At 44.2% G+C, this 27,188-nt stretch overlaps 1 protein-coding gene across 1 annotated transcript; it reads left to right on the forward strand.

Annotated features, from left to right (window-relative positions):
- Positions 1–1,449: 1,449 nt before the first annotated feature.
- MTHFS (methenyltetrahydrofolate synthetase) lies at positions 1,450–27,188 on the forward strand. Its single transcript, XM_065412773.1, is given in 4 exon segments — positions 1,450–1,588; positions 1,591–1,796; positions 5,340–5,601; positions 26,965–27,188. Coding segments are annotated over 4 exon segments (831 nt in total).

Consider the following 27,188-nt stretch of genomic DNA (forward strand, 5'->3'; position numbering starts at 1 on the left):
AGCACCAGGACTGGCAGCTGCGCCGCCTGGCCGGAGCCAGCCATGCCGCCACGCAGTCTAGAGCACCGAGGCAGGCCAGTGGCTCTCACAGCTGCGCTGCCCAGCAGGAGGTCGCAGCCCCGCTGCCCAGAGAGCTGGCGGCATGGCAAGCTGAGGGTGTGGGGGGACAGCAGGGGAGGGGCCGGGGGCTAGCCTCCCCAGCTGGGAGCTCAAGGGCCGGGCAGGATGGTCGTGCGGGCCAGATGTGGCCCGCGGGCCACAGTTTGTCCACCTCTGATCTAGACCATCCCTGACAGGTGTTTGTCTAGCCTGCTCTTAAAAATCTCCAGTGATGGAGATTCCACAACCTCCCTAGGCAATTTATTATAGTTCTTAACCACCCTGACAGTTAGGAAGTTTTTTCCTAATGTCCAACCTCAACTGCCCTTGCTGCAATTTCAGCCCATTGCTTCTTGTCCTATCCTCAGAGGTTAAGAAGAACAATTTTTCTCTCTCTTATTTGTAATAACCTTTCAAGTACTTTAAAACTGTTTTCATCACCCCTCTCAGTCTTCTCTTCTCCAGACTAAACAAACCAATTTTTTCAATTTTCCCTCATAGGTCATGTTTTCTAGACCTTTAATCATTTTTGTTCCAGAAGGGTCCTGTGCAAGAGCTTCCATTTTTTAAAGATGGTAATACACATTAAAAACACCTAGGAAGAGTTTACATTACAAAACCACATTGGACCCATATATGGCCTTGCCATTGGGTCCCTGTCCTGCAAACACTTCCAGGGGCTTAACCCTCAGCATGTGGGCCGTGGGAATCTGGGTGCCGGGCCCCTGGAGTCAGAACCCCCTGGGCAGCAGGAATGTGGGCACTGGGGATCCCCTGGCACAGGGAACCTAACGGAACCCCCCTGGGCAGCGGGGGCCTGGGCACTGGGGATTCCCTTGGGCAGTGGGGGCCTGCGGACGCTGTGGATCCTCCTGGGCACGGGGAACCAGAAACCAGTCGGGCAACAGGGACCTGGGTAGGGTGACCAGACAGCAAATGTGAAAAATCGGGACAGGGGTTGGGGGTAATAGGAGCTATATAAGAAGCAGACCCAAAAATCGGGACTGCCCCTATAAAATCAGGACATCTGGTCACCCTAGACCTGGGTGCTGTGGATCCCCCTGGGCAGCGAGGGCCTGCGGACGCGTGGATCCCCCTGGGCACGGGGAACCAGAAACCAATTGGGCAGCGGGGGCTGGGCGCTGGGGGATCCCCCTGGGCAAGGGGAACCAGAAACCAATCGGGCAGCGGGGGCTGGGCGCTGGGGGATCCCCCTGGGCACAGGGAACCAGAAACCAATCGGGCAGCGGGGGCTGGGCGCTGGGGGATCCCCCTGGGCACGGGGAACCAGAAACCAATCGGGCAGCGGGGGCTGGGGATCCCCCTGGGCAGTGGGGGGCTGTGGACGCTATGGATCCCCCTGGGCACGGGGAACCAGAAACCAATCGGGCAGCGAGGACCTGGGCCGCGGCGCTGGGGATCCCTATGAGATCTCTAGCGCTCAGGGCCCGAGCGCGGCAGCTCCCTGAGAAGCAGGCCTCGGGGGGCGGTGCGCGGGGCGCAGAGCAGCGAACACCCGGGGGCTCATTCTGCGCATGGAGAGCCGAGGGGAGGGACCCGGCCCGGCTGGCGAGTCCAGCGAGATGGCAGCGACGCTGCGAGCCGCCAAACAAGCGCTGCGCGCGGAACTGAAGCGGCGGCTGAGGGCGCTGAGCGAGGCGGAGAAGCAGCGCCAGTCCCGCCTGCTGAGCCGCAAGGTGGGTGCCCGGCGGCCTGGCTGAGGAGCGGCCCGGGGCTAGGACCCCGCCTGGCTGCCCTGTAGCTGGGCTTCCTCCGGCCTTTCCCCCGCCCTAGGACTAGCAGCAGCTAGTAGAGGTCGGTGACTCACGGGCTTCCCGCGTTTGCGGGGCAGGGACGGAGACCCCGCCTGCGCCCTTCTCCCCACTCAGCCCTGATCGCCTTGGAGGCCGGAGCCCTCCCGCGTGGAGTCCCGCGGGCTCCAGCATGCCCCGAATACCAGCCGCAGGCCCTACCCACGGCTCTGCCCTGAGCGGGCCCCGCGAGTCCTCTAGGGCCAGGCCCGCCCTGCCCCTAAGTTGGGGCTCTGGGCCAGCCTTGGTTTGGGGGTGTTTCCCCCGCCCCAGGTGCAGATGAGCCTCCAACTGCCTGAATCTGCTGCAGAACTCTCCCTACCTCTCCCTTAAACCTCTGCTCTCCACTCCTGCCTCCAGACCCATGCCCCACAGGTGGACTGATCTCTGGGGTTGTGTGCCAGACCCCCGTTCATATCCCACCCAAAATACATATTGCTTCCTCCACGGCTGCAAGTTCATAATATTAAAATAATGAATAACCTTTAAATCAGCTCTGGATTTTCCAGTGCAGCCTGTTAACTAGGGGCCTGGCCACACTAGGATAATGAAGTATTTATTTAAAAAAAAGGGGGGGTAGCTAAGCTAGCACATGTGTTCCAACATGTTTTTAAACAGTAGTGTAGTTAGGGTAGCGGCGCATAGAGTTCACCTCAACTAATTAACACATGTTAAAATACAACTTGCTCTGTCTCTCTTAGGGTTTAAAAACCTGTCAGCTAGCATATTATAAATATACACCTTTTATTCCAGTGTGGACAAGCCCATAGCCTGTCTTCTACTGAGAGCTCTTTGGACTGGCTGCTGTTTGTGTCTTGAACAGCACCAACTAAACCAGGGGTCGGCAACGTTTGGCACGCGGCTCGCCAGGGTAAGCACCCTGGCGGGCCGGGCCAGTTTATTTACCTGCTGACGCGGCAGGTTCGGCCGATCGCGGCCCCCACTGGCCGCGGTTCGCCGTCCCGGGCCAATGGGGGCGGTGGGAAGCCGCGGCCAGCACATCCCGCGCCACTTCTCGCCGCCCCCATTGGCCCGGGACGGCGAACCGCGGCCAGTGGGGGCCGCGATCGGCCGAACCTGCCGCGTCAGCAGGTAAATAAAACTGGCCCGGCCCGCCAGGGTGCTTACCCTGGCGAGCCGCGTGCCGAATGTTGCCGACCCCTGGCCTAAAGGGAAGATACTGGGCCACTGTCTAGTTTGCAGCAGAATATGTAAACTGACTAAGGCCTGATTCTGCAAACACACAAGTGTTTAACTTTACTGCTGTGAGTAGCCCATGTGTAAGAGTTTGCAAGGCCAGGGACTTAAATATTTGCAAAATATACAGTGAAAATCTAAATCCAAAGCTCTTTTCAAACAGATTGTCAGTGGTAAATTGAGATAAAGGAATTACCTTCATTATCAGGAGACTAGTGTAGTGGGCATCGAGAAATGTTTGAAAATGTTGAGAAAACATCTTGAGCAAAGGCTGAAAAATTATCTTCATAATAGATGATAGGAATTGCAGTTGAGAAGGATAAAAGAGACTTGACTACTTTACTTAGAACTTGAAGAATGCCTTTACGTAAATTCCCGTCTTGGAAAGATCTTAAATTCTAATTGGAATAGCTGCACTAGGCTGACCTTCTTACTAGTATTTAATTAGCTACTGCATGACTGTGCTTGCTTAATGTTTGTGTTCCTGATTAAAGTCATGCTGTTTGCATGCTCTGATTCTGCAATAATAGTCATCAGCTAATGTTCAAAGGCCAAAGCGTTTTCTCTTTGGAAACTTCTGTGGTGTGACAGAAGCTACTGCCTGGGCCAGGGAGACATCTTCTGGCTGTTGGTACTAATGTGAATGACTGTCTGATTGTATTTGTCTTCAAGGGCACAATGTAACTGCACCATGCATTGATCGCACTATGAATTTTCCACACTGTGGAAGGGGAGGAGTAGGTGGAAGAGGAAACCTGAAGAGAGAGAGAGGAGAAGAGTGGGAATGGGATAATTATTTTTTTAAAAGGCAATAAAGAGATACAATTGATTTAGTTTTTATATATTACACACACACAAAGGGGGGGAGTAGCCAAACAACTATAGGCTTTTTAAATAAATGTAAGAGACTTAGTCAGAGGACAGGGAGAAAAATTAAGTAAGGATTAAAAACAAGTGCAAGTAGAAAAAGGAATATAGGTGAGAATTAGAGAACTATAAAAAAAGGAAAGTGACAAGGGTCAAAGGGTAGAAAGGCAGTTAGCCCAGGATTATACAGACACACAAAAGAGAATTCTAATTCTGGTCTGCATACTCCAGTCTCATTAAATAAGACTAAATTAATAAGCGTAGCCCCTATATTCCCCTGCACTTTGCATTTGCACCACTACAAAGTTGAGTGTAAATCACTTTCAAATCAGAATGGAAGCATATTACACTTGCTTTGTACTGTTGTAAGTGATGACACAAGGTGCAGGGCAATCAGGACCCTGGCCTTAAAAACCCTATTTTAAAATTTCATTGTGGTTCAGGAGGGTGTTATGCAAGATCTGAAACTTTTTACATTTTATCACGCACACCACATATGCAATTTCTAATTCTCTTCCTAGGTTCAGCCCTTGTCCAGCTTTTTGGTCTAGAGGGCCTCTTTTAGATCAAACAAGTGCAAAGGCAATTTCGCCGACATTCCCTAGATCAGCTAGGAGAGTGGGCAGCAGTAAGACTGCCTATCAGCAGAAGCATTTGGGACCTCAAACTCCTGTACAAAGGTCAGTTTGGGCTAAAGAACTAAAGGCCTGATCTCGCAAGGCATTGAGCCTCAGCTTATTTTCCTAGGTAGGCAGGAGGAAACAACTCTGTGCCTGAGCTAAAGCTTTTAGCTAGCTTTTTCTTTTGAGTTTTGGACATTGACACTGTCATTGATGTACTTCTCACCTGCCAAGACCGGGACAAAATGTATGACTTAAAACATAAATGAGGAATACAAACACTTTCTCTGCTCTGTGGACTAGCATCTCCCTGTCCCATGCACTTTTTTCTGTAGTGATGTTGATTGTCTGAACGTGCTTGCACTATACATTTTAAAAATGCATAAAGTACAAATGCTTATAGGATCAGCAAAATTATACTGAACACTGGTCCTGTGCTAGTGACAAGAGGGAAATGTTCCATCCATGAGTTATCTCACAAATGCTGTCCCAAAGCTATGTTGCTATATCCTCAATAATGCTAATATGGTTTATAAACTGAGTACACAAAATCATCTATGTTAATTTCACTTTTAGTAAACACCGGGGTGGGAGGAAAAAGTTTTCCTGATGTGAAACATAAACTCTCTTTAATATTTTCAACCTTTTCACGGAGAATATTGCTTAAACCTGATTTTTTATGTAAAAAGAATAAGTGGATCTTTTCATAAGCTTTTAAACCTCATTGCAATAATTTCCCATGTAGGTGATTGGGCATTCCAAGTACCAAGAGTCCCAAAGAATTGCAATCTTTCTGAGTATGCACGACGAAATTGAGACAGAAGAAATCATTAAAGACATATTTCAGAGAGGGAAGGAGTGTTTCATTCCACAGTACAAGCCCCGGAGCAGTCACATGGATATGGTCAAGTTAACTTCCGCTGAAGAAATTTCTTCACTTCCTTTGACATCTTGGAACATTCATCAGCCTTGTGATAATGATGTAAGGGAAGAAGCTTTGTCTGGGGGTAAGTGTTTCCTTCTTTCTGATGCTGAATCTCAGGCGATGCCTACACTAGGGAGCTTACTCCAGCCCTCACAACTGACGATAGCTCTCCCGCTAACGTAGCGCTGTCCACACTGGCGCTTCAATTGGCGTAAGTTATGTTGCTGAAGGGGGTAGCTAATTCAATCCCTGAGTGACCCAATTTATGACGACTTAAGTTGTAGTGTAGCCCCATCCTCAGACTCAATGAGCAGGAGTTGCCTGGGGTCAATAAGAAGCTATTAGAAGGGAAGGACAGTGTGTTAGAATGCACTCTGGTTCCTGATGTCCTAATTTCTGGAAGTTGTAAGCTGGAATGTAGGAATTTTTATAGAATCCTGGATCCTAAATGTTGTGTGTGGATGTATCCTAGTGTCTTCGCAGAGCCTGCAGAATAGCTTTTAGGATTGAGGTCTTAGACTGCAAAATAAAAGCACTTTCTACTAGAGCTGGGGGAATATTTCAATTTATTTTCTGTCATTATTCATTCACATTTTCATTTGTTTATTCATTTCAGCCTCTGGCTCTTGGCACTTTACAAGATCTAAAAGTTTGTTAGTTTTATAAGTCATATAAAAATTCTAGTCTGTAGAAAACTAATTTTACTGCCATTTGACCTCCAGATCAACCCCCACCACATCCAGTTCTTCAATACAACCCTCTCCAACTGCCCACAAATTATAAACAAACTTGCTTTGCCTTTGTTCACATTCCTTCTTTGTTTGCTTTCTGCAAATATTTCAGTGAACATCTTCACTGGCAGAAATATTTAAGAATATTAATGGAAAGCAAATGCTGAATTCATGTGGGAAACCTGATTCTGAGGATATGTCTACGGTGGTGAGTTTCTGCGCAACAAGTTATACCACTTTTATTAAAGTGCTGGAATTAAACCATTGTTGCGTGTCCACACTGTGCTCCTTGTGACGGTGGAGCGCATCCACATTAGCAGCTGTTGCAATGGCAAAGAGAGCAGTGCATTGTGGTAGCTATCCCACTGTGCAACTGGCCGCAGGGTGCTTTGGGAAGGGTTTGCAATGCCTCATGGGGCAGGCACAGCGTCACATGATGCAGGTTTCCCAATCACATTGTTCCATGGGCATCCTACTACATTGTCAGCTGCTTTTCAAGGGCATTTAGAAACTGAGCTTTGAAAGGGGAGGGGCACATGCCTTCAGGGCAGCCGTCTTGAGCAGAGCAGCCACTTGAGGGATTATGGGACACTTCTGGAGGCCAATTGATTGCTTTCTGCGCTGTAATGTGTTTACACTGCCAATACAGTGCTGGAGCCTCTGTGCTGTAAGGCTTCCGACTCTCGTCGAGGTGGTTTTTTTGCAACGCTGCAACTGAGCTTCTGCGCACAGAGTGGCTTGGCAGTGCGTACATCTCGGGAGTTACACCTCAGAAAGCTGCTTTACTGTGCAGAAACTTGCCAGTGTAGACAAGGCCTGAGAGTTGCTCACCTATACAGAGACTTGCCAGATTGCACACCTTGGGTGAAGTCGCCAACAGCTCCTGGAAGTTGGATACTGCAGCAATTCAAACCAATTCAGTTTAACTGGATTTTTAAATGTTTCTTATTAGCATGTTCTTTTCCCAGAAGCATTAGTTTTCTTTCATGGGAATTCTCTTTAGTCATTTAGTGTTATCAGCATAGCATCAGTACTAAGGGCTAGTCTACACTTACCCGGTAGTTCGACGGCTGCGGATCGAAGTTCCGAGTTCGATTTATCGCGTCTGGTGTGGACGCGATAAATCGAACCAGGAAGTGATCCCCGTCGACTGCGGTACTCCAGCTCGGCGAGAGGAGTACCGCGAAGTCGACGGGGGAGCCTGCCTGCCGCGTGTGGACCGCGTCTGAACCGCGGTAAGTTCGAAGTAAGGTATGTCGAATTCAGCTACGTTATTCACGTAGCTGAATTTGCGTACCTTACTTCGACTTGGGGGGTAAGTGTAGACCAGGCCTAAGTCTCCATCTATCAGCATTTTCACTTTATTTTGTTTCAGTTGATTGACTTGTTAATTTCTTCTCTTTTGTCCATTTTTCTCACTTTAGAATTCTCTATGTGTTAGATGGCAGGTGATTTCATTTGCCACCTATGGTCATTCTTTCTTTCCCCCGTATCCAGCATTTTTTGTTGTTACTTCCTTTCCTGTTGTCTGTCTTACATGAAATTCTGTAAATCATTAATCAGCAGGTTTGAGGTTTTTGGAAGGTGGCTCTTAAAATGTCTTAGCGTTTTATTTAGTTCAGCTTAGTTCAGCCATAAGAGACAACTTACTACGTGTGATGAACTATAGTTAGTTGCATTTAACAAGCCTAAGTTAGAAATCAGAATGAGAAAACAGGAAAATCATAGGGTGAAACTCACCTACAGTTGGGGGGAGGAGAATGGCAAGGAGGAGGGATGGCTCAGTGGTTTGAGCATTGGCCTGCTAAACCCAGGGTTGTGAGTTCAATCCTTGAGGGTGCCACTTAGGGATCTGGGGCAAAATCAGTACTTGGTCCTGCTAGTGAAGGCAGGCTGGACTTGTATTCCAGTTCTAGGAGATAGGATATCTCCATTAATTATAATTATTATTATAAGGAGGGGTAATGTAGGGACCACTGTAGCTCTTGTGCATTGTGGAAGGAGCCTGGCACAGAAGTCTGCAATAGGGCAGCCTGGGGAGGCATGTTTACATGGATTCTGTACCTCCCAGTGCAAGTAGTGCCAGAGGGGCTGGAATAGCAGCTAAAGCTGGTCAGAGTTTTTCAAATTTCAATGTTTTGATGAAAGTTTGAATTTAAAAAAGAATTAGGAAAAAATGTTCCCCATTTTTCGGTTCTCTGTAATAACGACTGATGTGTGCGCGCGCGCATGGCAACACATGTTTTGGTCCTGGGTTGAGGGGGTGGAGTTTTCCTCTTCAATCTTCCTGTATGGAAACTTATTATTATCAATTTGTGATATCTTTAGATGAGTTCAGGGGTTATCCTGTTCAGAGACTGGAAATGCAGACCTCCCTCTTCTTCCCCTGAATAGCTTTTGGAAGGTTAGAAAGTGCATTTAGGGTCTTTGAGGCTATTGCATGATGAGACATGAAGTAGACAGACTATTCCTAACAGAAAAACATACAGAACCTGTGCAAAGAGTTGTTGCCATATTTTTATTATGGGTGTTGCCATATTTATTAAACTTTGGTATATATGCAGGAATGCCAAACTGCTTTGTTACCACCCTTATCATCCATTGTAATTATGAATGTCTGAATCCTTTATCTCCATGATGTTATCAGATACTGTAGTGATGAATGGTATTTACATTCTTATGAGTAGATAACATGGTGTTTTAATAGTAAAGTTCCCATTGCTTGCATATATTGCTATTAATTTCCATGAAATATCTTGCAGGTACATAAATAAGTTATGTCACCACTGACTATATTCATTTATACATGACAAAACAGAAAGCTCAGATCCAGATTATCTGTAAAACTTCTTTGCATCTCACAAGTCTGACTCTTAAGGAGGATAGCTCACTATCTAGTCTATGAATGGTGTTGTTAAATCTTGGGTTTGCATTCCAGGTTCTAACAGATAGATACTCCCTTTAATTATAGTCTTTCTCTGTTAGATCAGGATTGTTCCTTTTCATCTTGGCAGTGCACAACATTACACACATTATTGACGTAAAAATAGATCAAGACAATTTCTCTAAGAGGAAGTCTTTCATCTTCTCTACCACGTAAAAATGACACAGGGTCATTTGTCGTTTAAAATGTTGCTTTCTGTTGGCCTTTCTAGATACTAAGCAATAAAACGAGCAAATGTGCAACAGTGGCAAAGTCAAAGTTCAGCCCCCTTGTGAGTCTGCGTTTTGAGTCAGTCTTTAATTACATGATAACATGCTATTTTTAACACAAAACTCCTGTCTAATTCAGTGCACAGGATGGACCTGCTCTGGGGATGCATTAGGGTTGAGTAGAGCTGCTTACACCAGTTAGCATGATCCCATTGAAAGGAAAATGGATACTTTCAATTTACAATTGCAGCAACCCACTGGTAAGTACTTTGAAATTGTTATTGAGGGAGCATTAGCCCCATTTCAAAGTTTGCCATTGGGAACTACCTGGTGGAAATATTTTTAGCTGGAAATACACTGTTTTAGCCACCTTTAAAGTCCTACTATTTATTTATGTTGCACTCACTGCACGCAGGACTTTGGTAGTGATAGTCAGCTCAGAATTCTTAACAACTTAAAAATATATAGAGCCTTTAGTGTTGGGACATATGGATTGGCAATATATTATTGAGAGGATCACATGAAACATATGGCTACAAAAGAAAGATGGCATTTTAAAAAAGATAAGAGGCTGAATTTTAAAAACAGTGCACCAGGAATAAGAGAACTTGGAAATATGAGGCATATAAAGGAGTTTAGAAATAGAAAACAATATAAGAGGAAAATAGTATAACTGAAAGCAAAGTAAATGTCTTTTATGTCACTTCAGATACATTAGTTGTTCAATAGCTATACATGAAAATATGATGGTAGCTTATAAAACTGTGTTAAGCATTCTGAAATAAGACACATTGCATACAATACTCTGGGGGTTACTGAGACAGACTGAAAGAAAATATGTTCTGAATGTTGGATAAATGGATATGTTGGAAGCAATGATGTTAAATATTACTGCATAGTGGGAAAACAGAATTCTCCAAACAAGATTTTAAAGTGATTGAGGGTACTAGTAGGTTGTCTTCTCTTTGGGGAGACTTGATTAAAATTTACAGTACAATATATGTCAGGGGATAGATTATAATTTGAAATGTCTTTAGAATGGTCATAAAAAGAAAAACTGAGACCATGGCATGAAACCAAATTGAAAACTGAGGCTTAGCTCTTAATGTAATTTATTTTTTAATGAAATGATTTAAAGTTTGGATTGAACTTCTACTTGAAGACAATGAGCCATAGTATTTTGTTGCATAGGAAGAATCAGTTCAGTTCTAGTGGGTCGTTAATATTCTGGTGTTTGAGTTCTTTGGTGAAGAGATGATTCTTCCTCTCTTGTAACATAGGAATTGCCATTCTAGATAAGGCCAGTGTTGCATCTTGTTCAGTATCCTGTTTCTGACCGTTTCTAATGTCAGATACTTCAGTGAAAGGTGCGAGAAACCCCTGAGTGTATAGCTATGTAATAATGTGTCCATATTTTCTCTCTTTCTCATCATTATTATAAGAATCTAATCCTGTTCGGAATTGTGCTAAGCTTTTTGCCTTAATATTGCCTGGTGGCAATGAATTCCACAGGTTAATTATGTGTAATGTAAAAATATATTTCCTTGTATCCATTTTAAATTTGCTACCTTTCAATTTCATCAACTGGCCTATTGTCCTTGTATTATGAGAGGGTAACTATGACCTCCTGATTTACCTTCTCTATAATATTAATTGTTCTTTTAAAGCTCTGTTATATCACCTTGTATTTTTTTCCTCTCTAAACTAAACCATCCCAATCTTTCTAGTCTCTTTTCATAAAATATCCCTTTTCCCTTACCACTGCTGCTCTCCCTTTCTTTGGAACGTAATAAATAAATGAACTGCTGAAGTACAAAAGCAGGTGGATTTCACTGGCATCATTTTGTAATGTTTTAAACTTCTTTACTGTGAACTCCTTTTGTGTAGCCTATAGAAAATGAACAAAATATGGCTTAATTCTAACTGCATATCTAACCAACAGCATATTGTTGAAGTTCTAAAATCCTTTGGAATATTAAAGCTGTTCACTTTTGTAAAGTTCATTAACTCTTCAAAAGGTTGCTGTTCCTTTTAATCACACTTAAGTGTTGTATCACTATTCACCGTGCATAAAATGTCCTTGTTAATCTCTCTCACTCAGCAAAACAACTGAAAAGATTACTTCTTCTGTAATTAATTGAAGTGTAAAGGAAAGTGGAAATGGCATTGTAAAAGGTTGTAAATTCACTGCAAGTGGCTCTGAAGTGTTTTGTCTCAAAGAGGGCTAATTTTATTACAGTGTGAACAATAACACTGTTGTTTTCTTGGTACTGTTTCCTAGATACAGAAGTCTTTCAAAAGCAAGTATCAGGTTGTTCTGGATTATGGCCTGAGACCTACATCAGAGTTTTAAGAGAAAAATTTGAACATGCGAGTATTACTTTCTCCCTCAGTGAGACTAATTTAAAGAGAGATTTTATCTTCATTGCTTTTATTCTTACAGATGATTTTTGTTCATGACTTTTGGAGTAAATGTAGAGCTGGATTGGCAGCATTGGAGCCTGTACCCCTCTCTTTGTCCACAGAGTAGAGACAGTATGGGCAATAGGAGTGGATATGTCTCCAGGCTGCCCAAGAGTGTGCTTCAGCCTGGTCTTGGATGGACCATCTCTGGGGAGAGAAGATCTCCCTCCTTGGCCCATTTAATCCTTGTCCTCATTGCTGAGATGACTAGCAGTGGACCAGTTTGTAATACAGTTAACTCATAGCACCTCCTCATCATGACAGGTTTCAGAGTAGCAGCCGTGTTAGTCTGTATCCGCAAAAAGAACAGGAGTACTTGTGGCACCTTAGAGACTAATAAATTTGTTAGTCTCTAAGGTGCCACAAGTACTCCTGATCTCCTCATCATGTACACTGGGAAGTACCTTGGAGCCTGGAGAAGGAGGGCTCCTCAGCGCCAGAGTGCGGGATGATTCCCCTGCTGCTTCATAATGTGAGTAAGGATCTAACTCAGCGTGAGCATCACCTTTTGGTTCAACAATTCCAGTTTGTGCTGACTGTAATTATTTTGAGTATTTGTGATGTGAGGACTAGACCCATCAAGCCAGCACTTTCGTGCACTGAAGTGATGCGATGATTTCCCTTTACCAGCAGGTGTCAGGATTCGACAGATTTAGTAGCGCGAGCTAGTGTCATTTTTGCTGTCTCCTATAATTAAAATCTTGTTTAGGCATTGCAGTCACACACTGGGGAGAGCAAACGTTCCAACCTAATGTCTAAAAAAATGAGCAATCACGGAGTGGGTGCTGGGATTCCAGGTGTGGTCATTTTTATAAAGCTGATCATCTGTACAAGGTTTGTGTGTAAGAAATATAGTGGTAGAAAGCAGCCATTCTCAGTCATTGTGATTATAAAACATGTCTGACACGGATGGCAGTGGTGCAGTTACCTGCTGACTACATGCACAATAAACCCTGCCATATAAACATTCCTAACCTTTCTATCCTGTGGACTAACTCTTTATGGGAGTTATGTTTATGCATCAAAGAAGAAATTAATGGCTTACATCTTAATGGTTTATATTTCACAGGCAATTTAGTTGCTCCAGCAATGGAGTAGAAATATTGATAGTAACACAGCATAATCTGTTATAAATAGTTTATAGTTTGGGGATTTTTTTTTTATCTGTCATATTTCGATGTAGTCATTTTTATTGATTTTAAAGTGTACAGGTAATAACGATACAGAGAAGCAGAATAATAAGGTTTGAAAATGTCATGTACACCGAGGGCTTGTCCCCACATACAGCACTGCAGAGGTGCAGCGGCAGTGTTTAATGAAGATGCTACCTATGCCGACAGGAGAGCTTCTCCCGTCAGCGTAGGTACTCCACCTCCCCGACAGGCGGTAGCTATGTCAACAGGAGAAGACCTTCTAGCTACATAGCACTGTCTATACCAGGAGTTCGGTCGGTATAACTGTGTCGCTCGGGGGTGTGGATTTTTCACACCTCTGAGCGCGACATAGTAGTACAGAAACAAGTTTGCAGTGTAGACCAAGCCTAAAATCCGCATATTTTTATACTGTTTTACAAGTGTAAGGTCCATCTTGGCATGAACACTTCAAATGCCAGTGCTGTTGCAAGTTTCTTTAAAGCAGAAGCTTTGTGACTAGCATTTGCTGATCTAACAAAAGGTATCAACATGTTGCAAGTTGCTCTTGCACAGATTTGTCCTCCTCCTTTTGCTTCCTTAGCAGGTGCTCTGTATTTTGCTGTCTTAACTTTGCATTTACCCAGGTGCAACTCCTTTAGCGCCAGAAAGCTTTCACTATCTGTGTTTTCCCAGTCAAGTTATTCTAGCCTCTTTGCTCAGGATTACGGGAGCAAATAACTCACCTATCAAAGAAGGAAATATTAAGGCAGATAACCAGAGCATTTCTAAGCAATGATTTCTTTTACTTTGGACACGCAAAACCAGAAAGTGTTTTAAATGGCTTTAAGTGAGGAATGTGGCTTACATGCTTTGCTTACATAATGTACTTTATGAAAATACTTCAAAGAACCACTCCAATTAAATTTGCATTTCTCCTAGCAAATTCTGAAAAGGGGACATACTAAACTTTTAAACCTGAGCTGACATATACTTAAATCACAAGTGAAAGGCAGCATGTGATGGTTTCAGTCTGATCCCTAACATAGTCTTTTTCATATTGTGAAACCAGCTACAGTTTTGGCTCAAGTCTTAAAATGATGCCACTAGAGGCTCTGATTGTAAATGAAAGGATATTTATTGGTGAAGCTAGTAGGAATGTCTGTGCAATACGGTCATGTACTCTGTATCTGGCTCCAGACAGTGCTGTAAGCCTCTCCCATTTTTGGGCACTAAATTTACAAGAATGTATTTTTAAAAAAGGGAATAAAAGGAATGAGAATGTTTATTTGTATCTCAGCATATTGGAATAGAAGCTGAGCAAAGAGCATTATTAGTGTATTTTGCAACTTTACTAATGAAAGAATTACTGCCACTCATCTGTTTTAAACCTGTATGACTGATGGGAATCATGTAGTTTCTCAGGGAGAGGTGTAAATATTTTATTAAGCCATAGTTCGGCAGGACAAGTGTGAATTGTGAAGACTAATGTTTAGTGCTGACACAAAACATTGACATGAATGAGTAGATGGATAAATGCTGAGTTGCTCAATACCTGTTTGTAGAGTCCACTGATGATTTTGTTTTCTGCAAAATATTTTGTTGAAGTAATAACAAAAAATATTTAACTTACTCTGAGTCATTGTATTGGATGGATATACTTTTGGGGGATCTTAATGTATAAAGGGACAGTATTCCACTGGGATTTTTCTGAGTGAATGGTATTGCATAGAGCAGTGTTTCCCAAACTTGGGACGTCGCTTGTGTAGGGAAAGCCCCTGGCGGGCCGGGCCGGTTTGTTTACCTGACGCGTCTGCAGATCCGGCCGATCGCGGCTCCCACTGGCCGCGGTTCGCTGCTCCAGGCCAATGGGAGCTGCAGGAAGTGGCCAGGCCAATGGGGGCTGCAGGAAGCGGTGGCCAGTAAGTCCCTCAGCCCGTGCCACTTCCAGCAGCTCCCATTGGCCTGGAGCAGCGAACCGCGGCCAGTGGGAGCCGCGATCGGCCGGACCTGCGGACGTGGCAGGTAAACAAACCAGCCCGGCCCGCCAGGGGCTTTCCCTACACAAGCGGCGTCCCAAGTTTGGGAAACACTGGCATAGAGAATGTCAACATAGGTCACCACCACCTCTTGTGGACATGCACAAGGCACTGCCTGCAGTGTAACCAGTGTGATTCCACTGCTGGGGGCAGGGGCTCCAAGGGAGCACCTCTTGTGAGCTATGGAGCCCAGCTCTATCAGAACTCCCTGTGCAGTGGGGATTTGACGGTGAGGTGGGCCAAGGAAGCAGCTGTAGCAAGGACTGTGGACCTGCTGTGATGTGAATTCATTGGCCATTCCTTCTGCAGGAGGAGTGGTGCACAGGCACCACAGAGGCTGTTCTGGCCTGGAGCAGTGTTTACGAAGCAGCAGCAGAATCATCCAGCACTGTGGTGGTAAGGAGCTCTTCTCCAGGCTCCAAAGAACTCCTCAGCATACAGTGCAGTGTTGTGGGCTTTTGTGCTGGAGGAAGGGTCTGGACTGCAGTGCTTAAGGAAGAATTATGGCTGTAGCCCTTTAAAACTCAGGATGCTGATTAACATTGTAAATAAATCAAGTGCCAATAAACTGATCAAGAGAAGTTTCTCATTTACACCCGTCATCTCAGATAGTGCAACCTCTGCAATGACCCAAGACTCTGCTTTTGAATTCAAATATTTCCACAAAAGCTCAGGACTTTTCTAAAATTTAGAGCTGAAGTATTAGCGTTATTAACAACTGCAGCAGCTGTGCTGGCCCCATCCAGACCAGGCAGGGAAAAGGCCCCTCAGCCTAGCATCACTGCTACTTATCAAATTATTTATTTATTTAGATATAACATTATTCTTATCTATCTATTTATTATCTATGTTGTGGTAGCGCCAGGGCCAGCTCCAGGCACCAGCCGAGCAAGCTCGTGCTTGGAGTGGCAGATTCTAAGGGGCGGTTTCCCTCCAATTCTTTTTTTTTTTTTTATTTTGCTTCGCCACTTCGGCCGCCCCGCAGGTTTTTTTTTTGGTTCACAGCTCTAGCCGCCCTGTAGGGGGCGGCGGCACGGAGGAGGAGAGCGCCCTGCTGGGAGCGGGCTGCGTACTCCGTCTGCCCCAGCCGGTGCCAGGTCTGCAGCAAGCCTGGCAGGGCAGCCCGCGTCCTTCCCTCCTCGCCGCCCGGAGCGGCGTGGAGCCTTCCCGGCAGGCGGCGCAGTGGGAAGGGCCGCGTGGCAAGCGCCCCGCTGAAGGAAGCCCTGGCCGCTCCCCTTCTCTCTCTCCTCCCACTAGCCGGGGCACATGTGCAGCGCAGGGAGTCCCCCTGCACCCTGGCTCCGGCCGCCCCGCACGGGTTTTTTTTGTTGTTGTTGTTGCTTGGGGCGGCAAAAAAGCCAGAGCCGGTCCTGGGTAGCGCCTAACAGCCCCACTTGTGGACCTGGGCACCATTGTGCTAGCTGCTGTACAAACACAGAACAAAAAGACAGTCCCTGCCCTAAAGACCTTACATTAAAAAAGAATGCCCATACAAAAGCTCCAAGCACCCTGAGCATAATTAAACTTGCAGTAACCACTCAGAAGCATTAATACTAATATACAAATAAATTAACTTCATTAATCAAAGGTAGTAATTTACCTCAGTCAACAGAAGTACAAACACTCCAGAAAAGCCTCTCACTTTCCCCCAGTCATGCCCAGGAACATACCCGGGTCCTTCCCCCAAAACCCCACCAAAGAAGTGGCAGAGCAAGGAAAATTTGTACCAGAGGTAGTCTGGGGCTAAGCTAGCGTGGGAAAGCACAGCACTGGAGATAAGTGAGTCTTGGAGCTAATGAAACTTCCAAATAAATGTCAGTAAACTTTGTGTGTGAATGAGGAATGATGTTAAGTGATAACCATGAGTGTGCCCTAATTGGCTCAAAAGGAAGTACCCCACTATTAAAAGGCACTCCTAGATTATTCACATCATTAGTTCCCATGGCTGGATCCTCCAATCCATAACAAATAGTCTAAACTTCATCCCCTGGATGTCAGTACAAATGACGTCTTGGGTCAGGTGTTCAAAAGAGCTCTGCTTCCATTTAGGCACCAAAATAAGCAGCCAGGTTTGAGAAGATAGATTTTAAAGAGTTCAGCATCTTGTCTGTAAGAGCCATAGTGACAGCTACTAAGTACTGCTGGAAATCTGGCTCCATGTCTAGTGACTGTGTAGCACTTTGTGTATTTCCCACCTCCATCCATTTGTCACAACTGGGGATGCTGTTGAATGGGTTTATCTTGAGTAAAATGTTGAACAGCACGTAGGTGATTTAGGAGGCTAAGTCTCATTTTCAAAAGTGATTTAGGCAGTTAGCAGCCAAAGTTTCATTGAAAGTTAATGGGCTCCTAAATGACTAGGTAATTTTTGAAAATGAGTCTTAGAATGGGATTTTCAGAAGTGCCTAAGCAAGGTAAGGTGCCTAACTCCATTGGACTTTCAATGGCACTTCTGAAAATCCAGTCATAGTCCCCTAAATCACTTAGTCCCAGATCCTCAAAGATATTTCCTAACACCCATTGAATATCTTTGAGGATCTGGGCCTTACATGTTTTTGAAAATTTTACCCATGTTTAAATGAATCTTGTGCTAAAATGTAGAGAGAGATTATTTTTAGAAGGAAATAAAGAATTTCATTACGTGATGAGGTGCATAGATCCTTTGCAAGCACTTAGCCTTTAGTATTAGAACTTTCCCAAGCTAAGCAAGCCCTGTCTCCAGCTGCTGGTACATGTTTCTGTGCTTTGTATGCCACCAGGGTGGATATCTTTAATGTTGAAGGCAATTGAGTGTGTTAACTTTTGTGTCTATGCAATCAGAATAGAACTGTAGGCAGCAAGCAGTTAGAGTTTTTTCCCTGTTTGAAAAGTGAAGCTTTACAAAAAAATAAAATGTAGATATTTTTATTTCTGTGATCTGTCACCCAGCTGAGCTGCATAACTCTGAGATCAGAGAAACTTTTCATTCCCTGATGTTGGATAGGTTTTGAAAAGCAGTCAGCACTGAGTGGTGTTGAAAAGGCAGGTGCATATACCAGTTTCCTGTTGCTTATGGTGTCCATTCTATGGAGAGAGAATATCTTTTTCAGGAGGATGGCTTAAACACAAAATTAAATGATGCTCTCTGGGCTCGATTCTCCATTGATCTGCAATCATTCACAGCTATGAAAGTGGGTGGCAAACGCTACCAAATCAATGTGTGATCTAGGGATTGAAAGCGCTGTATAACAAATAAATATTACACAAGCTGCAAGGCCCTCTGTGCGGGTTACAAGAATTAGGGCTGTCAATTAATTGCAGTTAACTCATGCAATTAACTCAAAAAAATTAATCTCGATTTAAAAAAAATTAATCGCAATTAATCACAGTTGTAATCACACTGTTAAACAATAGAATACCAATTGGAATTTATTAAATATATTGGATATTTTTCTACATTTTCATATATATTGTATTCTGTGTTGTAATTGAAATCAGATTGTATATTATTTTTGATTATAAATATTTGCACTGTAAAAATGATAAACAAAAGAAATAGTATTTTTCAATTCACCATATACAAGTACTGTAGTACGATCTTTGTTGTGAAAGTGCAACTTACAAATGTAGATTTATTTATTTTTGTTACATAACTGCACTCAAAAACAAAACAATATAAAACTTCAGAGCCTACAAGTCCACTGAGTCCTAGTTCTTGTTCAGCCAATTGCTAAGAGAAACAAGTTTGTTTACATTTACAGGAGATAATGCTGCCTTCTTCTTATTTACAATGTCACGAGAAAGTGAGAACAGGCATTTGCATGGCACTTTTGTAGTTGGCATTGCAAGGTATTTACATGCCAGATACGGTAAACATTCGTATGCCCCTTCATGCTTCGGCCATCATTCCAGAGGACGTGCTTCCATGCTGATGACGCTCGTTTAAAAAAAAAAAAATGTTAATTAAATTTGTGACTGAACTCCTTCGGGGACAATTGTATGTCCCCTGCTCTGTTTTACCCACATTCTGCTGTATATTTCATGTTATAGCAATTTCCAATGATGATCCAGTACATGTTGTTCATTTTAAGAACGCTTTCACTGCAGATTTGACAAAAAACAAAGAAGGTACCAATGTGAGATTTCTAAATGTAGCTATAGCACTCGACCCAAGGTTTAAGAATCTGAAGTGCCTTCCAAAATCTGAGAGGGACGAGGTGTGGATCATGCTTTCAGAAGTCTTAAAAGAGCGACACCCCGATGTGGAAACTACAAAACCTGAACCACCAAAAAATAAAATCAACCTTCTGCTGGTGGCATCTGACTCAGATAATGAAAATGAACATTCATCGGTCTACACTACTTTGGATTGTTATCGAGCAGAACCCGTCATCATCATGTACACATGTCCCCTGGAATGGTGGTTGAAGCATGAAGGACATATGAATTTTTAGCGCATTTGGCACGTAAATACCTTGCGATGCCGGCTACAACAATGCCATGAGAACACCTCTTCTCACTTTCTGGTGACGTAAACAAGAAGTGGGCAGTGTTATCGCCTGCAAATATGAACAAACTTGTTTGTCTGAGTGATTGGCTGAACAAGAAGTAGGACTGAGTGGACTTGCAGGCTCTAAAATTTTACATCAGGGGTCGGCAACCTTTGGCACGCAGCTCGCCAGGGTAAGCACCCTGGCGGGTCGGGCCGGTTTGTTTACTTGCCGCGTCCACAGGTTTGGCCGATCGCGGCTCCCACTGGCCGCGGTTCACCGTCCCAGGCTAATGGGGGCAGCGTCCAGCACATCCCTCAGCCCGCGCTGCTTCCCGCCGCCCCCATTGGCCTGGAGCGGCGAACTGCGGCCAGTGGGAGCCGCGATCAGCTGAACCTGCGGACGCGGCAGGTAAACAAACCAGCCCAGCCCACAAGGGTGCTTACCGACCCCGGTTTTACATTGTTTGTTTTATGTTTGAATGCAGTTTTTTGTACATAATTCTACATTTATAAGTTCAACTTTCATGATAAAGAGATTGTACTACAGTACTTGTATTAGGTGAATTGAAAAATATAAGTATTTGCACTGGGGAAAAAAAAAAGAAATAGTAATCAAAAATAAATATAAAGTGAGCACTATACACTTTGTATTCTGTGTTGTAATTGAAATCAATATATTTGAAAATGTAGAAAAAATCCATAAATATTTAAATAAATGGTATTCTATTATGGTTTAACAGTGCGATTAATCGCGTGATTAATTTTTTTAATCGCTTGACAGCCCTAACAAGAATATAAGCAGCACAAACGCTCTACTTCAGGAAAATGCTTAAAATGCCAAATGGCTGCTGTGAAAGGAGGAGACTATGGTATGTAGAGCTGGTTACTATCTGACCTTTTGTGATCCTAAGCTCAGGAGGCTTCTGTGCTGAGAGCATGTATTTTTGACATACATTGCCACACCCTTACAGGGACACAGGAAACACTGTGATTCTACCTCTGACTACCAAGGCCCAGATTCTGCCTCGGCATTGTGTGGGCGCAATGGGGCGGGGGCATAAGGAGTCTTCCCTCGCATTTTGCATGGCCCATGTTAGGGACAAACAGAATTGCAGGCCTTGTGCTTTGGGGAGTAGAGGGGCTGCTCTTTCCCTGATTCTTATGGCATATACGAAGCCCCAAAGGGGACAGGAAGGGTGGGAGGAGGTGAGATCATGGCTTCACACAGCCTAATGAGGGCAAATCCACCACAGCAGTAAGAGGAAGTGAAGCCTCATTGTATCAGTGTTTAAATCAGCTTAGAGTGGTATCCCTGTTTCAACCCACCACTGGCAGTGACTGTGAGCTAACCGTGATTAGGACAGGGGACTGGAAACCTGCCTACATGGTTTCTGTTTCTGGCTTTACCACTGATTTGTCAAATCCTTGGGCAAGTCACTTCACCCCTTTGTGAATTGTACTTTCCAAACCCACGGGGATGCTGTGAAGCTTGTTTAATGTTTGTAAAGTATAAAGTCCTTGAAAGGAAGATGCTATATCAGTGCAATGTATTATTGTATAAGTAGGCAGTGAACACTGCAGATTATATATTTTATGTATTATTTTATTATTAAATGTTCTCATGCCTTGTGACATATGAGGCAACCCAGTGTTTCCTCCTCCGTATGTCTAATGCCATGTTTCTTGCTTCCTCATAGTCTGTTTCCATGACAGCAACATCTTTCTCAAGGGTGTTCTCATATGTCATCTGTTGTCCTCCTCTTTTCCCTCTTCCTCCAAGTGGTATCCAATCGAGGTTTTGTCTAGGAATACAGTTTTTTGGGTTTTTTTTACATCAATACAACATGGCCAAACCGCTTTATCCTTCTTTCTCGGATCATTGTCACTGTAGTATGTTGGCCAGTCCTTTGTAACACGTCAGCATTACAGTAGAACTTCAGAGTTACAAACATCAGAGTTACGAACTGACCAGTCAACTACACACCTCATTTGGAACTGGAAGTACACCATCAGGCAGCAGCAGAGACCAAAAAAAAATAAGCAAATACAGTACAGTTCTTTGTTAAACGTAAACTACTAAAAAAATAAAGGGAGAGCAGCATTTTTCTACTTCATAGTAAAGTTTCAAAGCTGTATTAAATCAATGTTCACTTGTAAACTTTTGAAAGAACAACCATAACATTTTGTTCAGAGTTACGAACATTTCAGAGTTATGAACATCTTCCATTCCTGAGATGTTTGTAACTCTGAGGTTCTGCTGTAGTTACTTTATCCCACCAAGTATTCTCCACAAGCATCTCTTTGCCAAGTTTCAGAAGCATGTAACAATGGATCACAATAACACTGTATAACTTTATCTTGGCTCTTCTATGAATTTCCTTAGTTTTCCAAATATTTGCCAGTTTTGAAAAACTCCACTTGCCTTTCCAATTCTTGCTTTCACCTCCTTATGGAGATGGCCATCAGCACTGCTTGTGCTTCCAAGATATACAGACTTGTTAACTCTGCTGTATTCTTCGCTCTCAATCACATACGCACCATAATTGCTGATTCCTCTTTCAAAGATCATGACTTTCCTTTTTTTTTCACTGATTTTTTTTAATCCTACTTTGGCAGCCTCATATTTGACATTGATAATGGTCTTTTTTGTGGACATTGCAGAGAAGGAAAAAGCCTATATGGAAAGGCAAATGAATGGGGCATGCAGCCATTCTCTCCTTTCCAGTTTAAACTGCACTTAGGTTTTGAAAGATAATAAAAATAAACCATTGTTTACATAATACAGCCCAAATCCCCACCCTGTCCCTCAGTGGACGTGGACCCAGCTGTGTGTGGAGAAAAGGAAAATAGGATGCAAGGGTCCATACTGGGTGGAGCATGGTTCTATGGGGGTAGGAGGTGCTAGCATGTCCATGACTGGCAGCTACTTGGGTGGCAGGGCTGGAGGTGTCACTATTACTGCAAGGATTCTATGAATGGGGGCAAGCGTTATGGGGGTGAGAGGGACTTTCCCTCCCCAACCTTGTACTATCCTGTCGAGGCCCTGTTCAGTGCAGATGCTGGTCTTATGCATCTTCATTCTTGGTACCCCTGTGTGAATTATTATATGGTTGCACCTCTGATCCCACTATAGTTGGTTCCCAACCCCTGTCATAAGGAGCTTCACTGCTCCCCTGCAGCCTGAGGATTGGAGGAGTCTTCTCCGATGGAGCTCTCCAGCACTCAGCCAAATTACAGAGATTCGGGTCTGGGGGCAGGATTTGGGGCTACTGCTACCTGAACTGACTTTAGTTTCCTTGTAGGGTAGCACCTATGGCCTGTCATCTTTCTACTGAAATCCTGTTTGGTATTTTACTTTAATTTTGTGCTGTGTGAGTTGTTTTGAAATCAGACAGTACATTATGAGTCAGGGCAAAGAAATTCGACAGCCCTTTGACATATTGAAAAGTGTGAGGGTGCCTATTACAATATTCACAGCATCATTTTTCATATTGAAGATTTGCACAAGCTTGTTTGAGTTACTCAGCATAAAATCAATGATTGCAGAGGGGCACGCTCATTAGAACAGATTCTGGTTCTCTAGAGATCCCAGAAAAAAACCCAACAGTTTCTTAAACTAATATATCTAAATTCATTGAAGTGTGGCTTATGCCATCAGTGAAGTGATACAGAAAATTTATTTCTTCGCAGCATTGTCCCTGCCAATTCCCTCTTTCCACAGCACTCCCACTCGCTTGCCTTCTTCCTGCTTGCAATATACATATAAAGTAAAATGAAAGTGACTGTGTAAAATGCACCTTCTTACTCTGGAGATTTGCCCCTTGCATATATTCATATCTGCTGACTTTAGTGACTAAAACAAGTTTTTACCGCTCTTTACCCTATGAGCTCAACAGAGCTGAGAGAGAGTGTGCTCGAGGCTATTCCTTGTGCATCATCAGCAGAATTGTTTTCTAAGTTCCAGTTGCAGGGCCAATCATTTATACTCATGCAGCCCCAATGAAAGGCAAGAGTTACCGGAGGCATAATTTGAAGGGAATGGGGCTGTACAGGGGTAACTGGGTGGAGAATTTGACCTTTATTACTGGTGACAATGCTAAAGGAGGAAAGAGATCACTTGACTTTTAGAGTATGTATACACTGCAGTTAGACACCTGCAGCTGGCCTGCTGACTCAAGCTCACGGGGCTGTTTAATTATGATGTAGACCAGGGGTCGGCAACGTTCGGCACGCGGCTCGCCAGGGTAAGCACCCTGGCGGGCCGGGCCAGTTTTATTTACCTGCTGACGCGGCAGGTTCGGCCGATCGCGGCCCCCACTGGCCGCGGTTTGCCGTCCCGGGCCAATGGGGGCGGCGAGAAGCCGCGGCCAGCACATTGCTCGTCCGCGCCTCTTCTCGCCGCCCCCATTGGCCCGGGACGGTGAACCGCGGCCAGTGGGGGCCGCGATCGGCCGAACCTGCCGCGTCAGCAGATAAATAAAACTGGCCCGGCCCGCCAGGGTGCTTACCCTGGCGAGCCGCGTGCCGAACGTTGCCGACCCCTGATGTAGACACTTGGGCTACAACCCAAGCTCTGGGATCGTCCCAGCTCAGATCCCTAGAGCCCAGGCTCCAGCCCGAGCCCAAACGTCTACACTGCAATTAAATAGCCCCTTAGCCTGAGCCCCGCTAGCCCAAGTCAGCTGGCATGGTCCAGCCGTAGGTTTTTAATTGCCATGTAGACGTACCCCTAGATCCCAGACTGAGTTTGCAGGCTTGTCAGCAAATGTGTCTTTTGACTTATAAACTGAGCACATACGATCTCCAGTGGCTGAGACACCATAAACATGGAACCTTGTGATGCTGTTTTTGCAGTGTCACTTTTTAAGGTACAACTGCATTTTAAGACCTCCTGCCCAGCTCTTCTGTTTTCCTATTTTACTCCTATTTGCCATTTGTCTCCCCTTTTAAATCAAAACGTTCAGACCGCTACAGTGCTCTCACTTCCCCTTTTATTTCAGGTAGGAGGGAACCAGTAAACATTTCACAGCCCTCCCATTGGCCAATTCCCTGCTGTTCCTCCCTGGGCTTTTTTGAAAGCAAGTTGACTAAACTGGCCCAAGCCATATTTGCGAGATACAACTTCCACTATCTCACTTTGCATTTTTTATATTCTAATTAGTCAGAAGGGTAGAATGGATGGACATTCACACCGGTAATTCTTCTTTCAAGAATGATGAGCAGTGAAAGGAAATCTGACAGTCTGCTCTGTATGTGCAAATGAGTTGGCCTGAGTGTATTTTTTAACTTGTACATGGCATCAGGTGGAGACCCTGGAAACATCCCTTCTCAGCTGTAGCACTTCCAGTGTAACCTTCCCTACACCGCCTTGTGTGTTGAGCCTCATCCCTGACTCATAGTGCGTTATCTGTCAACTAGGTGTCCCATTTTGATGTTGGTTTGTGATGAGAACAATGCAGTTCAAGATGGTGGCAGATGCTGGTTTGCAGTTAGGGCAAGCTGTAAAAATACCTGGAAGAAGTAAAGTAATCAAAGTAACTTTAATAAAACACCACTGCTGAAACACCATTATTGGAATGCAAATAAGGAACAGTAAGCAGGATGTTAATGAATGCCCTCTCCAGATTCTTTCAGTTCTGCTGTGTTTTCTAGGCTTCACCATATATTTCTGTCTTCCTCATTTTAATCTTTTTTCCTGCCACAGCAGCATCGGACAGAACACTGTTTCCTTACACTGTGAAACAATAAGTGTGATGCTCGTGGTTCCAAAGAGCTGCACTAGGTTAGCCAGGCTTATTTGTTCAGAAGATACCTTTGCAGGACTTTTCATACTCCCAGGACAAGCAGTGGTTCTCTACATGTTGTCTGCCTCTAAACTTGGCAGCAGTTCAGCATAGTCGGTTTCCTTTTTCTGCCTGGTAGAGATGTGAATCATCTGTCAAAACAAGGTGGGCAGCAGACTCTAAATTCTAGTTGCCCTACTGGTTTGACCCTGACCACATCAGTTTCCAAAGTATTACTAACGCTGGAAAAAATGGTTAATCTGATCCTGAATGTACTGTGCTTTTTTTTCTAGTCTGGTTGGGTGGATCACCTGTAAAGGTTTTACCATTTATACATTAGAACACATATCTGTTTTGTTTAGGAGAATGACTTCTTAGCCAACAGAAGTTTGGTTTCTCTCCTATCCAAGCTAACTGCTAACCCACTTGGGATTAGAAGCTCAGTCATAAAAGGATAAACTCTCCCCTCCTGTGGGAAAAACATGTCGAGAAAAAAGCTCTTGTAGAATTTCAAGAGGGTGAACTTCTGGGGTTTCAGAAGACTGATGCCCTCACTGGGGAGGAATGTGAGCATCACAGAGGGGCAAGGGCCTGGCCTTGAAACCCTCAGGCTCTGGGGAATTCAGTACTAAAGCTGACAGATCCTGATGCAACCACAAGGAGAGTCAACATCTTTGTGCTGCTGCCTGAAGCCCCTAGCAGCTGCTCACTGTTGCCCACCCCACTGCCTCCCAGAAAGGGAGAGCCAAAGGGAGGAATTAATACTGCTTACAGTAGCGTTGCGTCCTCTGTACATTTCTACTTGAAAATCCTTTGAACCTTGGGGAATATGCCATACAGAGTGGCTGCTCCATGGCTCCACGATGGTGCCCCCTTCCATACAAACTCAGATACCCTTGGGGAAGGTGGTGAAGCATGCATCCGTTTCCACAGCTCAGCCCCTCTTTGGCCTCTGCTCCCCACCACAGAACAGAATGTGACCTATAGCATAGAAGCCAAAGTTTATGAATCAAGGAGACTGGGAGTAAGAGGGACTTACCATGGGAGCGACAGCGATGGCTCAAGCAAGATTATTACTAGTACCAGTGTTTTTCCCCCCAACCCAATAACTGTGAGTAATCATTTAAAAAACCCCTACCTAGCTAACAAGAGCATACAGTGTGTCCTAGATATAAGGTAGCAAGTTTGTCACAGTGGCCTATGTTTAGAACATACCACATCTCACTTGCTTGGTTTATGGGGAACCAGGGGGAGGTTCAATTACAGGAAATTCTACCGCTGTGCTAAGAAGTTTCCTCCCTCTATATCTTTTCTTTTAATTTCTTTTTCTTCTCCATTTTGTGGCTGGTACTGTGGGTTGCTTTTCTGCTTCTTCCCACACTTACTAGGGTTTGTTTGAAGGTAGGTGTTTTTTCCCTTCAGGCTTTTCATAGGCCTAATTATTTTGCTGCTGATCTAATAGGCACTTGATAAGGTGACTATGTAAAGTTGCAGATTTAATATTCAAGGTATTTTTCATCTGTGCAAGAAAAAGGAGGCATTTAGCAAAATCTAAAACCAGCATTTTAGCTTAATATCGGCAGATATGTGTAAATATTTAAGCCATAAGGAAATCCACAGCACTGGTTTGTTAATCCACTAATCTTTATTTAATTTGATGTATCTTTTCCAACAGGAGGCCTTGACCTCATCCTCATGCCGGGCCTTGGGTTTGATAAAAGCGGCAACAGATTGGGAAGAGGGAAAGGATACTATGATACCTACCTTGAACGATGCATGCATCATCCCAAAGGAAAACCTTACACCATTGCCTTGGCTTTCAAGGAACAGATCTGTGACTCAGTGCCAGTGGCAGAAAATGATATCCAAATAGATGAAATCCTTTATGAAGATAGCTAA

Source organism: Emys orbicularis, chromosome 10 (genome assembly GCF_028017835.1).
Source record: "Emys orbicularis isolate rEmyOrb1 chromosome 10, rEmyOrb1.hap1, whole genome shotgun sequence".
In the NCBI taxonomy this organism is placed as follows: Eukaryota; Metazoa; Chordata; order Testudines; family Emydidae; genus Emys; species Emys orbicularis.